General features: G+C 53.4%; 1 protein-coding gene across 6 annotated transcripts in view; it reads right to left on the bottom strand.

Moving 5' to 3' along the window:
- The window catches only part of ADCYAP1R1 (ADCYAP receptor type I), a 56145-nt gene that overhangs the window by 25974 nt on the left and 13602 nt on the right, over window positions 1–16569 (bottom strand). For all 6 annotated transcript variants that reach the window (XM_047695204.1, XM_047695203.1, XM_047695206.1 and 3 more), the window contains 3 exons: window positions 3510–3617; window positions 1126–1146; window positions 61–102 (listed from right to left, as the gene is read on the bottom strand). In XM_047695204.1, the coding sequence (XP_047551160.1) occupies window positions 61–102; window positions 1126–1146; window positions 3510–3617 (171 nt within the window). The remainder of the gene's footprint in view (window positions 1–60; window positions 103–1125; window positions 1147–3509; window positions 3618–16569) is intronic.

Here is a 16569-nt window from a genome sequence, read left to right as displayed (position 1 = left end):
CATGCCAGCACGTGCCCTCCCTCCAGCCAGGCCATGGTGGGCCCCAGTTGATGGCCTCACCTGAGAGATCCAAGGAGTTACTGTCAGGGAAATCGAACTCTCCTGCAAAGCACAGAAGTGGGCATGAGTCAGCACACACGGCCCTCATGTGCCAGAGCTGTGCGTGGTACACTCTCTACCCTGGAAGGTCAAGGCTGTCCCAGGTCTGAAGGACATAGGTGGGGTCTCCGCCAAAAGGCTGCAGCGCACACAGCAGCCGCACCCCTCTCCGACACAGCGTGCCCTCCAGCATCAATCCCATTTGCTTTGTACTGCAGTGATGCTAAGGATGGCCCATGACTCAGTTCTCCCCACTGAGCCACAGGAAGTGGAAGTGGAATAGAGTCAGGGAGGTGGGAGGGCCTCTGGACTAGGAGAGGAATGCAAAAGGATGACTGGGTCTTTTCCAGAAAAAAGCAGGAACAGCAACATGGGTCCTGGGCTTGGGTTTCTTCTTGGGTCCACAAGCCTCCATCTCAGCCCCAAACCTGTCTCATCCGAGGGGGCCCAGGACTTCATCCACAGACATTTTTTCTCCTCTCTCCTGACTCTTTATTCCACCTCCATCCTTTTCTCATGACAAAGCCCCTGAAAGCAATGAACCCTCATTTCCATTCCACTTCTGAAAACCCTATTTCCAACACATAGCTGACCTTCCACCCCCTACCCCTAGGAAGCCTCTCCTGACCTTTCACTATCCTGCCTACATGCTGCACAGCTAGGTATCTCCTGTTCTCAAGCTTGCCTTCCATTCCTACATCAAGGCCACCAAGGATGTCTGCATCTACATGGGCTCACACACACATTCAGGGCTGTACCATGACCATTTTCTATCCCCTCCACAAGTGTGTCTCATCCTTCCAAATCAGTGCTGAGTGCCCCAAGACCAAGGGCTGTGTCTTCCATGTGCCTGTATCCCCCACCTCCTTGGATGGCTAAGGGCAGGGGGTGGGGGTGGGGGGAATCTGGTCCCTGAGAAGCCTCTCATTCCACCCCCACCCATTCCCAGCAGTCAGAACTGGGCTCCCACTGGATGGACAGATGGGCAGATGATCAGCAGTCTCTCCTCTCCAAGGTTCCTCTTACCAAAGGTTTCTAGCTTCCACACTGAAACAGAGAAAGAGAGAGAACCCATAGGTGAACCAGGGAGCTAACGTTGGGTCTGCTCTCACAGGGTCCTGCTGATTTCCTCTCTTCCCCACTCCCCATGCCCAAGCTCTGCTGGGGACCCAGGGGCATGAGGACTGTAGCCTGTGGGTGGGCCAGACACAGGAGACTTCTATCTCTCCCTTCAGAATGGGACCCAGCGAAGGAGAGATGAGCCAAGGCATTTGAGAGAAGGAGAGATCCGTTCCCCCATATCTTCAGTAGCCTAGGAAGCAACAACTACTATAGTGAGCAGATTCAGCCCTGGGAGCCATGAACTAGAATAAGAAATGCCATTTTCAACTTTCTAAGCAAGTCTCACTAATCCAGGTTTGTGAACAGAGACGCTAAAGGGCCCTGCCTTAATGAGCCATTAAGAATTAGGTGTAAATAACACATTCACGGTGCAATTGTCAGAGGGAAGGACACAGTGTGAAGGGAAGTTTTCCTTGGCATCTTAGTTCACCACTGATTCATTCTGCCTTTTTGTTGTTGTTGAAAAGCAGCCGTCTCGCCATGGTACCTGACCCAAAGTAGATGTTCAAGAGACCTCAGGTAAATGATGAATGAGAGGAGTACATGAACAAAGGAAGTGAGGAAGGCAGTTTCCACAGGAATGCAGCAGCGATGTGGCTGAGTCACCGGATGCCACCGCACCAATGTCCCCTGTGCACACTCTACCCTGCACTCCTGCACTGCTTTGCCTCTAATTCCAAATTCGCTTCCTGTCTGGCTCTGGGGCACACCCAGTCCTCCAGCTGTCAGGATGGGAGAGCCCGGGGCGTCCTCCTTCTGGGCTGGGGGGTCTGGAGGCGGGAGGTGTGGCTGAACACCCCAGAAGGGGAAGTAACAGGGAGGGGGAGCTAAACCCTGCCTCCCTTGGTCTTCGGATGGGGCCCCACACCCCAGCATACAGCCACTCTCCTCTCTGCCACCTCCCACAAGCACCTGCCCCTCCAGGCAGGGTCACAGTTGCTGGCGTTCTGGAAGTGAAATAGAATGTGCCTCTGCCTCTGATAGACGGGTCAGAGGTTGGAGGTAGGCAGGACTCCATAATGGAGTGGAGCTCAGAGGTTCTCCAGTTCTAGAAGGACCCTGTCCTAAGCCTTAGGCAGACAGCCTCAGGGGGCTGAGGGCCAGGTGGCAAGGTCATGTGCATGAGCACACAAGTGACTCAGATGCCTCTAACTCCCTCAAGAGGCCCTGCCCTCCATCCTCCCCTAAACAAGTCCCCATCCCTGGGCTCAGCAGTCAGTGGGCATGTTCTCAGGACATTACCTGCCTAGAGCCCGGCCCTGCCTAACTTGGTGTCCTGCTTCCCTCCACAGCCACAGGAGTGGGGTGGAGGACCAGAGCAAGGCTCTAGGCCCTTCCCAGGGCTTGGGAAGCCTGGCTAGGAGCAACCTTTCTCAGGAGTCTACAAGGTGCCAGTTGAAAGGTGGAACTGGCCTAGAGAGCCCAGTGGACTCACACCCAAAGAAGAGATCTGCATGAATCCATCTTAGACCCCTCCCCTTGGAGATGCGGTCAGTAAAGCCTTGTGCCTTTGTGAGGAGCACCACCCCCTTCTCTTGTGCCTCCATCCCTACATCCTGAGTCACACAGCTCAGCCACTGCCCAACTCTAGGACTCTCAAATGGGTCTGGGGCCCATGAATATCTCCACAGCTTATCAGTGCTCCACACCCCCAAGACCTCAAACACAGGCATGTCCCAAGCAGAGCTCTTTGTGATACCATACCTAGTTTCTAAGTGGGTATGTGAGTGTGGACATGGGGGAGTGTCTTGTGTCCAACTGCCAGAGAGCGTCTCACTGTGTGTCCATCTCTGGGTGTCTCTCTGGGCCTCTGAGCATCCCTGTATGTGTGCTATGGATAGTAGCACCAGCTGCACTACTGACCACTGCAATGTGCCTAGGCCTGGGCTGCCATGTGCATTTCTCCACACAACTCCCCAGTCACTATGTCACACTGCCATTTGACAGACCAGGGAATGGGGAACAGGGGACAGAGGGGTAAACTGCCTCACTCAAGGTCCAAGTTGGCTAAGAGTAAGAGCCCACATCCAAGAGCACAGCCTGGCCTCACCCACAAGGCCCCATCTCCAGGGCATCCTGGGAGCCATGTCTGCGGGCGCTTCCATGTCCCTGTGCGGACCAGGGTCTGTACTCTCATGTTCCTGCTAGCATGGGAGCTCTGGAAGGGGTAACATGGTTACAGGGGGGTCCCAGGTCCTGGGTACTTGCGTCCCAGGAAGGCTTGGGGCCAAGTGTGGGGAGAAGGCTAGACCAATCATGGTCTAGGGAAGCTCCAGGGGGAAACTCACCTTGGTCTGGGTTGAAGATTCGGAAGAATTCAGGGCAGCTGACCAGGACAATCTCACCCACGTGGGCAGGCTTCCAACACGTGAGGTTGTCCCACATCCCAGGGCAGCCTATGGAGGAGAGAACCATAGTGAGAGGGGGCCCAGCCCCACCACACCAACCACACTCACCACACTCATGCAGGTGGGCACACACACACACCCTGGTGAGTCAGGCCCCTGCGGGGGAAGAAAACAGTTTCAGGGAGAGAAGGTGAGGCTCACTGTGTGAGGCAGGGCTCAGCCTCATCCCTGGAAGACCCCTCAAAGAGGAGCTGAGACATTTCAGGGGCTTCTGGGGTGGAGAGAGAGCTCTCACCTGATTTTCCATCTCTCATAGCCCCATGGTGCCAGGAGGACTATGGGGAAGGGAGAAGCAGGCCCATAGCAGGCCAGGGTGGGATCACCATGCACGAGATGCTGGGGGGGTCCTTGGAGCACCACACTATCTCTCCACACCAGCTCCCCTAGTCCTCCCAGCCTCCAGCATCACAATGGGGTCCAGCTTTAGCTCAGCCTCCTTGGTGGGTCCTCCCTGCCTCTAGGGGAGTTACAGGAACTGGCTGGCCTCAGGGTGCTGCTCCAGGCCTGCCCCTGCCTTCCAGAGATCGAGGCTCTGAGACTTGGAGGGGTGCGGCAAGCGGTCTGACAAGGAAGAGGGCAAAGCCGGCCAGGCAGAGGCCTGTGTGGCCAAGGCCTGGGACTGTGAAGGGACTCAGAGCCCAAAGACAGAAGAGGCCAGTGCAGTAGTGGCACAGGCCCAACTCAGGAGAATGCTGAGGGCTGGAGGGGGAGCAAGGACAGACCAAGGGGTGTTTAGAAGTCACCCAGACTTGGTGTGTCACCGGACACATGCTGCCAGGAACAAGAGAAAGATGGCAAGCTTGATGACCAGGTACTAATTTGGGGGCTCAGCAGACCCTCCTGCCCCTCTGCCCACCCTGTACCCTCTGTCTCTCTCTCCTTCCACCCCTGCCAGCCTTTCCTGAGAGGTCTGGGCAACCCCATGGCTGCTCCCTCACCTCCCTTCACGCTCCACCCCTTCCTCTGACGTTATCCCTCCTCTCGGATGAGGTGCCTCTGGCCACCAGCTGCCCATGTCTTCACCCTCCTGATGGGGTCCGCCTTGCCCACCTTAACTGAAGGCAGATATACCGGTGGCCATCCTGCCCCCGGAGCCTCACTCCTCCCACCTTGGACAAGATCACTGGCTCATGGACTTAGGGACAGAGCTACACACAGACAACCCCGGATCCTGAGACCTGCACTCCCTGAAAACAGGCTGGATATCCCCACCATGAAAGGCCCCAGGTAATCCAAACCCAGCCTGCCCAAGGCTCCACTCAGCATCTCCCACTACAGCCCTGTTTCCTGTCTCAGCCCCAGCTAGACAGACTTGAAGCCACTTCTGCCCATCTGGCCAACCTAGTCATCTTCAGACTTTAGCAAGCACCCTTAACCCACGTGATTAACGAAACCTTTCTCTGTACACCAAGAGATGATGCATTCTTTCCTAGAAGAGAACACAGCCCTTCTGCACCAGTCACCAGACCCTGCTGTATGGCCTGTGGGCACCCCGATAATGTCTGCAGCTGGCTTCTGCACGCAATCAAGAAATGTTACAGACCACTGGCCTCCCGTAACTGCCCTAAACCCCTTTAAATAAATCTCTGGGCCAAGCAGGAACCTCGGAGTTGGCTTTTGGCCAAGACCGCCATCTTCCCAAGTGGCAGGTGTCCAGAACAAAGCTCGTATTGCTTTCCAATCAAAACTCACCTCTCAGGGGTCGGCTGTTCAAACAAAGGGCAGCCGAAGTTGGGTTTCAGTAACAGACTGCCCTTGCTATGTCTCCTCCTCCTTCTTGCGCCATATCCAGAGGGCCACCATGTCCAGTTGGTCTGACTGACAAATATATGTGGACACTCGTGTCCTATTCTCCATCCCCTCAGCCCACTGACTTAAGGGGTAAGCTACCTTGGACTGACACCGTGTTCTCCTCACTTGACACCACAAGGCTGTGACCGTGACCTTTTTGAAAGGAAGATCTGGTCAGGACATCCAGCCCACCCGCAGTTGTGCAAACCTTTCAGAGGACCTACCACCTCAAGTCCTCGGCACGGCCCCCAAGGCGCAGCCCTTGCTTCCCCCTCTGGTACACAGGGAGAGGGTGAGGCCCTGGGATGGCAGTTCCCCCAGGGAAAGGGGGTGAAGTGCGAAGGGCATGAAGAAGGGAGCCCCAGGGAACCACACATTTATCAGGTGGGCAGAGGAAGTGTGAGTGGTGACGTAATTCCCAAGAAGGGGAGCAAAGGTGGAGGAGGGAAGTGGCCACATTGAGGGTCCGACAGCATAGTGCAATTTCAGGAAGGGACCCATATCCTGCTGAGGGGGTCTAGAAATATGGGCTTTGGAGAGGGCTTCTTTACCAGATCAAGGACAGTCAGAGGGTGACCGACAGTGTCCCACCACCCGGAGCTGTCGTGAGGATTAATGAATTCATCCATGTAAAGCTCTCGGAGCTCCAGGACCACTCAATGCATGTTCATTGCTATTATTGGCATTAATTTCATTATTTCAATTAGGTGTCCCTGAGAAGCATTCCCCTGGGAGAGGCCCAGGCAAGGAGATGAAGCAGAGCCCCACAAGGTGAGGAGAAATTCCAGTGGAGTGTCACGGAGGACGCCTGGGCAGGCACTAGGCCGGGCAAGGGGGCCTAGGGCAGGCCTCATGGGCTCCCTGCCTCTCTATTGGGGTCCACAACGGACTTAGCCTTTGGACAAGAAGGCACCCAGAGCTTCCAAATGCAGAAAACCTGGTCTCTCAGAATCCAAACCCGGCCACTTTGGAATTCACACCCAGTCACATTGGCCTATGGTCTCCTGGCTCCTGGGATGACCAAGTTTGGGAGCTGGAAGCCCCACAGAAAATTCTGAGGGAAACAAACCAGAAAGACTAGGTCACTGGGGCCATGTGAGGGGAGCAGGGTCCCAGGTCTCACAACAGTAGCCAGTTATTGCTGATTCCTGCCCACCCTTCACAGCAGGAAACCAGCCGACACATGGCTGGTTATGACATCATGTCCTTGAAAGAGACCCAGCAGCGTATCTTTGGCTGCCATGGCCCACGAGGATCACGGAACGGCAGTGGAGCACGGCTGTGTCTGGCCCATGCCCTAGCAGCCCCAGCCAACAGATGTTCCCTTAATGTGGAACATTAGGCCCTGGCCCAGCCAGCTGCGACAGCCAGCTGATGCTCCTGAGATCTCAGGGCCCTTCAGATAAACAGAGCATGCTCCCGAGGGTTAAGAGCAGGGAAAGATGCAGAGCCCCAGGCAGCAATGCCATGAGGCAGTAGGGGCCCCCAGGTCGGAGGTCGGAGGTCGGAGGCCTAGAAGCCTGGTTTGAGAATTTGTCCTGCCCCACCTCTCACAGCCACCAGGCCCAGGGCCACAGTGGAGCAGGAAACAAATTTGAGAAGGTTGCATGGGAGGGCAGAGGAAAAAAAAAAGGCCCCTGCAAGGCAGCCTTAAGACTCGAATTTGGTTGACTTCTGCCAAGGGCTCCCTTCATGACGCTGGCAAGTCTCTACCCACTCCACCTGACTCAATTTCCCTGTGTGCACTGCCAGGGCGGAGAGTCTCTGAGCGTATGCCCAACTCTGGATGACCAGATCTCAAATTAGGAACAAAGGTTCACTCACGACCTGCTGGTGTCCAGAAGGGTGGCCGGGGAGGCCGGGGCTGCCCTCCAGGGCCCCACTACCAGGGCAAGCATCTGCCAGGACCTACCCGCCATGGTACCCCACCCTACCCCATGGCCTGCCACACTATCGAAGCCTTCCTGGTGCCCTCCTTAGGTTCCTGGCCTGGTTCCCTTCCAGGGACTAAGGTTCCCAGGGGCAATTCCTACAGCACCAGGGCAGGTGGAAAGACTAGAATGGAAATCCATAACTCGAGGGCCCAATCCCAGTGTCTGGGTTTAGGGAACCGCATGGTAAGAATTAGGTATTTGGTCTTAGTCCCAGCTTCCAGGCAAAGCACGTAAACCTGTGGAATTTCCTAATAAAGGTAAGGGGAGTGTCTTCAGTTATTCATAAGGCTCTTCCGACCACACCTGAATTCATGCTAATGAGGTGACTTTGGGGCAAAGATGGCTGGTTGCCAGCGGGTACTTTCAGCTAAACCCACCCACACGGGCAGGGAGCTAGAAATTGGGCTAATCACCAAAGGCTAAGGATTTAGGGGATCATACCTACATAACAGAACTTCCATAAAAACCCTAAACAATGGGGTTCAAAGAACTTCTATGTGGATGAACACATCCACATACTAGCAAAGAGGTGAACCCCAAACTGCACAAGGACAGAAGCTCCTGTGCTCCTTCTGGACCTCACTCTATGACCCCCTTCATCTGGCTGTTCATTATATCCTTTATAGTAAACTGGTGAACGTGTTTCCCTGAATTCTGGGAGCTATTACTGCAAATTATTGAAACTGAGGAGAAGGTAGGACATGGGAACCTCCAATTTGTAGTCAAGTCAGACAGAAGCGTGGATAACATGGGGACCCATGATTTGCAATTGGCATCTAAAGTGGCGGAGGGGAGAGTCTTCAGACCGAGCTCTTAGCCAAAGGGTCTGTGCTAACTGCAGACAGTGTCAGAAGTGAATGAAATTGTAGGGACACCAGTCGAGTGTTCACAGAAGCCTGGAAAACCCACACGTTCGATGTCAGAAATGCTGTGAGTAGAAAAATAGCTTTCCTTTAGGGGACAATGTCCCTGACCCCACTGGGAGCTCACAGCCCTCTGCCCACCCTCCTGCCCTGCATCACAGGGTTTGCAGGAGACCGAGAGAGCCACCTTGGGGCTTCCCAGGATGCTCCACCTCTCAGAAGTGGCATGGGCTCTAGCTTGTCTCCCCTCCTTGATGGGGCCTGCTCTGAATCCCCCCCAGAAACCTCTTCCAGGAAGATGAGAAGGATAGGGAAGAGCCTTGGGTTTCTCTAACTGAGGACAGCAACTCATTTTCCTTCCACCCCCACAGAACACATCCAGTCCTCTATCTCCATCTGTTTCAGACTCTAGTCCCAACAAAGCTTAGTGTTGTTGGGACTGGAGGATTTCAAGAAGCCTTTTCTCCTTCTCCTCCCCCTCCTCCTTTTACCCTATTTTTCTCACTCTCCCTTCCCCTCCCTCTTATTCACACATTTATTCAAGAAATTGTGTCAGTTATGAGTCCAATGCTGCAGAGCAATACAGGAGTGAAGAAAACAGCCCCAGTCTCTGCCTGTACAGCGCTTACAGCCCGGTGGTCTAGGGAAAGATCTTGCTCTTTAGGCTAAATGCTAAGAGAAGCCCTTAGATGATGAATTACCTTCCTATTGCTATTGCAACAAAGCCAACTCAGTGGCTTTAATGACACAATGTCTTATTTTGCAGTTCCGGAGGTCAGAAAGTCTGAAACTGACCTCCCTGGGCTTAAATCCAGACGTTTGCTGGCCTGCATTTCTTCTGGAGGATCTAGCGTGAATCCATTTCCTTATCTCTTCCAGATTCAAGACACTCTTTGCCAGTGGCCCCTTTCACCACCTTCAAAGCCAAGAGCACAGCATCCTCAACTCTCTCCTTCTCTGACCCTCCTGCCTCCATCCTTCCCTTATGAGGACCCTTGTGATTACACTGGATTCACCTGAATAATCGAGGATCCTCTCCCCATCTCAAGATCTTTAACCCAATTACACCTGCCAAGAACATTTTGCCATGTAAGGTAACATATTCTCGGGTTTGGGGGATGAGGATGGGGCCACCACTGCTTTGCCTCCCTTAGATGTGTTTCAAGACAAGGTGTCCCCTAATCCTCCTACACTGTTGGTGGGAATGCAAGCTGAGGCAGCCACTCTGGAAAACAGTATGGAGGTTCCTCAAAAAGTTGAAAATAGAGCTACCCTATGAGCCAGCAATTGCACTACTGGGTATTTACCCTAAAGATACAAATATAAGTGATCTGAAGGGGCGCGTGCACCCGAATGTTTATAGCAGCAATGTCCACAATAGCCAAACTATGGAAAGAATCTAGATGTTCATCGACAGATGAATGGATAAGGAAGATGTGGTATATATACAATGGAATATTACGCAGCCATCAAAAGAAATGAAATCTTGCCATTTGTAATGATGTGGATGGAACTAGAGGGTATTATGTTAAGCGAAGTAAGTCAATCAGAGAAAGATAATTATCATATGATCTCTCTAATATGAGGAATTTGAGAGGCAGGGTGGGGGGCTTGGGGGGTAGGGAAGGAAAAAATGAAACAAGATGGGATCGGGAGGGAGACAAACCATAAGAGATTCTTAATCTCACGAAACAAACTGAGGATTGTTGGGGGATGGGGGGTAGGGATAGGGTGGTTGGGTTATAGACATTGGGGAGGATATGCGATATGGTGAGTGCTGTGAATTGTGTAAGCCTGACAATTCACAGACCTGTATCCCTGGGGCAAAAAATACATTATATGTTAATAAAAATAATTAAAAAAAAAAAAAAAAGACCAGGAGTTCCCTGATCTGATTCCGTAGGAATTCCATGGGAATCAGATCACGTGTGGGAAGGTAGAACATTTCAAGAACAGTCAATCAAACACGGAGACATATCTGTTAGGATAGGGCAGAAGTGCAAGGGAGGGCGGAGGGGCTCGATTTGGAACCGGGACAGCCAGGAAGGAAAGGTATGTCATGTAGGGAGGTCTGGAGGCAGGACTGAAGGGCCCTGCGACAGACCAGCTGTGACCGGCAAGCCTGCCCACGATTGTTGGGGGCTCACCGATATCACATCACTGAGTTCGCACAAAGGTAAGTGGAGGTTATGGACTGCTCTCAGAGGCATCCCTCACAGGCTCCACGCCCTTTCTCTCCCTCTCCTCTCTCTGCAGCATCCTTGGAGGCGCCAGGTTGAGGCTGGCAGTGTTCTAAGATGGAAGGAACCCGGGGCTCTGAATGATGGTGCAGAGTCAGGCTGAGTCCCGTGTCTGCCAACCACGCCGCCCTGTGACCCGCGTAAGCAATAAAGGCTGCTGGCCTGCGTCTCTGAAACTTTAAGGTCTTTTGTTGTTGTTACTGCAGTGAAATCTAAGCTACCTGACTGATGCAGTGAAAGGGAGGCGGGTACCAGAGATGGCACCTGGGTTTCTGGCTTGAAATGTTGGTATGGCTGGAAGGGTCAGCCATTCCCCACAGTGGAAAGAACCTGGATGAGAAGCAAATGGTGGTGGGCACGATGCAGGCTGGAGCTCAAGGGTTTCGTCTGGAGTATGTTCAGTTTGAGATGGTGCCAAGAGCCAAGTGGATTTCCCACAGGCGGTTAGATAAAAGTCCGGAGTGCAGATGGGGAGTGGGAAACTGGGGCAGGAGAACAGGAGTGGTCAGCACAGGGAACAAGAAGTGCCCAGCATAGGGATGCTAGGTAGGGCCATGGGCCTGGACAATGGCTCTAGTGAGAGGGTATGTGCCAAAGAGAAGAGAAGAGGATACGGCCTGTTCCTGACAGAAGAAGGAATGCAGCATCAGAAGAGGGGCTGGCAAAGAAGGCTGAGGAGGGGTGGCCAGAAACCGGGGACACCCAGGCCAGGTTAGCAACACAGCAGACAGGAAAGCATGCTTCAAGGAAGACATGGTCAAGTACATCAGTCCCTGTTCCCCTCCTCTCTTCGAGTCAAAAATCAGAATGGTCTCTCTCCCCTGGGAGAACTCTCTGCTTGGACATCCCCAAGCACCTCTCCTCTAGTTCCCCAGTTCTACATGAGGACCATCTCTGCCCTCCTGGCTCAGTCTGTTCCCCAGCCCCACCCCCCCGAAAACCTGAAAGGCTCTATGGAACCTGGTCCAAGGAATCCAGGTGCTTCAGGGATCCTGCTCGGGGCAGAGCGCCGTGCACACTTGGCATTGGGGGTGGGTGTGGCTGCTGCTCATACCAAGACACGAAGACACAAAGCAGCCAAGGAGACACAGTGCCTTGCAACAGCAGGAGGGGGAAAGACCATTTGAGCTCACTGAACAGCGAGAGAATACAAGGACCATTAGCCTCGACTGGAACAAAATAAGAAGCTAATCGCAGGTTGTCATGGTGATGATTTTGTCCAGTTCCACACAGTGTTCAAAACCCATGAGACCAGAGGCACCAAAGGGACTCAGACAAAGACGCAGTCCTCCCTGTGAGGATGCTCAGGTAGTGTTAGAACAAGCCCTCATTTTAGCACAATTCAAGGGTAAAAAAAAAAATGATTCCATTTACTGTAATTGACTTTCCAGCCAATATTTCTGATCCATAAAATGGGAACCAGCTGTGGGCTCAGTGCTGGGTGGTGGGGAGGTTGTTGGGGAAGGAAGAAGATGCAGTCCTCCCCTCTGGAAGTCAGCGGCCCTCAAAGCGGGGACCCCGGACCAGGAACACCACAGGGAACTTGCCAGAGATGCCGCTGTTCAGGCCCTACCAGACCCACTGAGTCAGAAACTCTGGGGCTGGGTCCAGGAATTCTGCATTTTAACAGCCTTCCAGGAGGTTCTGAGGCAGGCTGGAGTCTAAGAACTACGGGGCTAAAGGAAAACCAGTTCGGACAGAAATGGAACCTTTTGTCAGAAGCGAGGGTCCCCTGGACCCTCTCCCCATCCCATGTTGAATGCCTGTTCCATCTCAGAGCAGCTGAGAGATGTGGTCAAGAAGGGCTGGGGAGCCTGGGCCCGGCCCTCCTCCAGGCCTCTCCTTGTGTGGTGAGAGTGGAGGTAGGAGCTGGGGCGAAGCACTCGGCACCCCGGACAGGCCTCACAGGCTGGAGCAGAATAGCAATGAGCAGGCTTCCTCATCTTCCTGACAAATCTCCCTCCTGCCCCAGCCAAAGCCACCGCAGGCCTCTTTCATCTTCTCCAGAATAGGGAGACCCCCAAGGAGACCACACCCAAGCAGCCCCACTGAAACGCAGGGAAGACCTCCAGGCTGACGGAAGCCCGCAGCCCCGCAAAGCGGAGGTGCTGACCAGACCCACCTCGCACAGGCAGGCCCCTCGGGCTGAGCACAGGGAACAAAGCGGGCCGTGCCTGTGACTTGTGTGCCCGGCACCTCTTCAGAGTGGAGATCCCGTTCCCACGCACAGGACTCCTTTCTCCTCTCTGGGCACAAGAGCACTGCCACACAAAAGCACCCCCCGGCTGGGATGGCAGACCTGGGTCCTGTCCCAGAGCTGGCTCCGGCGCTCCGTGTGACTGAGCCAGTGACGGCCACCTCCAGCCTCAACCTCTCTCTGGGTCACATGACAGAGCTGGACTTGGTGTTGTCTCAAGTTCCATTTAGCATTCAGGGGCTTGGGATGAGGTTCAAAACCGCCAAACAGGCCGCCTCAGTAACGGTCCCGAGAAACATCTTTAAAACACACCCAGGATGTTGTGAACAAACCCCGAAGTCAGCAAGCCTGCTTTCACTCTGCCGGCCTCACCTGGGTTTTCTACCCTCTTCAGCTGGCTGCCAAGCGCTGGCCCCACTCCCCACCCCCACCCGGCATCTCCCTGCCCCTTGGCTTCCACCCCGAAGGCCACTCTGGGCATTACCATCCCATGTTCTCTTTGGGGTGTTCCAGTGACAGACAAGAGTTGGGGAGGAAACAGTTACCTTCCTGGGAGCCCTCCCCCCCAGCCTGCCCCCGCCACACACACTGTAGCGTGGACACACCTCAACCCTGCAGATCGGTGTCCCCATTCCAATGCACTTGCTTCACTGGATTTAAAAGATTATAGGAAATACACGAAATACATAGAAATACATTTTTCAAATACAGCAAAGCATGACTGTGAGTTCATAACTCATGGTAACTAGAGCAAGAAGAGAGTTTTCCTTTTTTCTCTTTCAAGTGCACTTCGGGGGCATCAGTCGACCTCTGGCCAGAGTTCCATGCTTGGTGCATGTGCTTAAGGGCAGAAGGGGCAGGAGAGGGGCAAAGAAGGGGTGCAGGGGGAGGGCTCGTCTCCCAGGTCACCCCAGCGCAGACCGGCAACACCATGCCAGTTGCCAATTCTCCGTGACATTCATGTTTGACTCTTGGCTAGGAACGAGACCCCAGCCTGGCTTACCTGAACGCTGGGGGCTGCTCTCTTGTCCAAGATGGCACGAGCATCAGTGGCTGCTGTCCTCTGGCCACAACAATGGCTCTCAAACTTGGATATACTTTAGAATCATCTGAAGGCTTTTACCACAGACCTCCCCACCAAATGCTGATTGCATTCGTCTGGGAAGGGCCTGGCTATCAGCATCTTTAAGTGCTCCTGGGGGTTCTAAGACGCCTTGCAGAGCAAGGAGATCAACTGTTGCCTGGATTTCACAAACAGGTTTAATATGAAGCCAAGAAGCCTGGCTCGACGGCAATGACAAGGACACCCCCAAGGACCTGAGGCTCGTATGGAGCATGTGGGGAAAACAAAGGCCCTAGCAAACTCTCCCCTGTCTGCTGACAGCAAGATCAGTGCTCCCCCAGAACTTGGCACTGGAAAGATGCCCAGAGGCCACCTCCTCAGAGACCCCCCAAGGGGTTCTTCTAACCTCAGCTTGTACAGAAAAGCCCCTGGTGACCACTGGACACTCCCAGGCCTCCCCCCTACCCAGCACTGCCTCCTTCCACAGCACTGGAGCTGGGGCCTCACACCCTTAGAAACATAGATGCCCTTTAGCCTTTCTGTAGCCAAGTGAAGGGCAGGCTTCGGGGGGGTGCACTGAAGCCCCCACTCCTACTTATCTCTCCAGCCTCATTGCAACTTCCTCTGCCAAGTGATATTTCACTGCACAAGGGGGAAGGGTGCAGTGGATGGTCTCGCTCTGCTCCTCCTCTGAGCCACAGTGCAGTTGTCAGCAGCAAGGGCTACGGAACCACCAAACGCATGTCCCAGCTCCTCCCTCCCTGGCTGTGTGACTTACCAGGTAACCGGCTCGCAACCCGATTTCTGTGAGTCTGAGAAGCAGCAGCTATAAGACGGAAGGGAAAACTCTGCCTAGCCTGTAGGTCGGTGCGGTTTCATGAGCCACCCTGGGCAGCTCCATGGAGGGGAAGATTCAGAAACTGTCCGTAGCCAGCTGCTACAATCCCCATCTCCCATACTCCTGGCTCCCTTCCTCCCTCTATCAGGTCGTCTCCCACCTGGAGCTCTTGCTCCCCTTCCCATGCTTCTCCATCTGCCCTCTGCAGCCTGGATCTGGTTCCCAGCCCCTCCTCGGGTCTTCCAGAAAGCCCTTCCAGATTGTCCCAAACTGCAGTTTCCTGCAGAGAACTCCACAGTTCCCCAGAGCTCTGATCTAATGGAAGACGGAGACCCCAGAGGCACTCCACGCCCTAACACTCAACATCTTTGTTGAGTACTTAGCAAATGCCACATAACACCCTTAGCCTTTCCCACAATTGGAATTTAATGCAATAATCCTACATGGTAGATATTATTTTTTAAATCTCCATTTTGCAGACAGAATAAATGAAGGGATTAAGTGCCCTTTGCAAGGTCATATAGCAGGTGAGGGGGGCTAGGGGCTCAGTGTCTCATATCCTTCTTCCAAGGCAGTGGATCCCAGGAGTTGAGGGTACAGAGTACCCGAATACAAGTTTCACCTCTGCATATTATTTAACTGTCTCTAAGCAAGGGGTATAACTTCTGTGGGCAGCAGTTTCCTTATCTACAAAATAGGGGTGATAATAGACCCCACACCTAAGGAGCTGCAGTGGGAGAAAAAAGCACTAGCACAGTGCCTGGCATGTGTAAGTCTATATAAATATTGACTATTAATGTGATCCATCTCACCCACTTAATTAATAGAGAAGGTTCTGAGGCACAGAGAAAGAAAGGGCCACGGAGGTGACAATCCAGCTAAGCCCTCAGTCTCCTCTTCTTTTCCACCTGCTGGTTGCCTTTTGGCTGTGCTTTGTCCTACAGAGATCACATCTCAGCTTTGTCCTATAGAGCCCCACCCTATGACTCAGAGTAGGAAGATAGGAAGAGGTAGGAGAACCTCTCTTCAGGCAGACCATGGGAGGGTGTAGACTCCTCGCTCCTTGGGGCACTCAGAGTTAGAGGAAAGCTTGCTTCCAGGAGACCCCTCCATACCCTGCCTCTTGCATGCTCAGCCTGAATGCCCCTTCCTCCTTGAAGCCCTCCCTGATTCCACCACGTCCACTCACCCTACCCAGCACAAAGTACTTTCTCCTTCCACTGAATTCCCACAGCATCAGCTCCACCTCTGCCATGGGCATGATGTCTTTGAAGTAGCCAGGGCTAGCAGGGTGCAAACCTCTGTCTCTACAGTCCCCTGCCTGTGGCCTTGCCCCATTCTATCCAGGCGAGACACTAAGATTCCAACTTGTCATGTGAGTGAGTGAACAAATGAGTGGGTGAGTGAATGAATGAGAGTGACTGAGAGTGCATGAATGGGTAAGTGACTGAGTGAATGAGTGAATGACTGGGTAAGTGGATGAGTGACTAAGTGAGTGAATAAGTAAATGAGTGAATGGGTGAGTGAATGAATGAATGCGTGAGTGAATGAATGAATAAATGGGTGAATGAATGAATGAGTGAATGAGTGAATGAATGAATGAGTGGGTGAATGAGTGAATGAATGAATGAGTGAATGAATGAGTGTGTCAGTAGATGACTGAATTTGTTCCAGAGGCCTGGGGTCCCTCACCCAAATCCAGGTCTGAGGGGGACCTGTGGTCAGCCTTGACTCACAGGGCCCCTGGGACCCTCAGCCAGACCCTCTTGATAGCCCACCCCAACCCACCTTAATTCAGGGTTCCAGACACAGGGAGGTACCCTTTCCCCTCCCCACCTCTTACTGCTGGGGTTCCCTCAGCCTAGAATGTTCTCCCTGCTCGTCCATCCTTCAGCTCTCATCTGCCAGCAAGTGCTAAGCTTTGCTCAGGGGTTTCAGCCTAGCTTCTCATTGGAATGGCCTGGGGAGACTTAAAAGATCCTGACTACAACGGACCATGGTGCTGATTTAATGG

Source organism: Lutra lutra, chromosome 11 (genome assembly GCF_902655055.1).
Source record: "Lutra lutra chromosome 11, mLutLut1.2, whole genome shotgun sequence".
Classification (NCBI taxonomy): domain Eukaryota; kingdom Metazoa; phylum Chordata; class Mammalia; order Carnivora; family Mustelidae; genus Lutra; species Lutra lutra.
The sequence above is the reverse complement of the archived record's forward strand: the minus strand, read 5'-3'. Positions and strand labels throughout refer to the sequence as shown.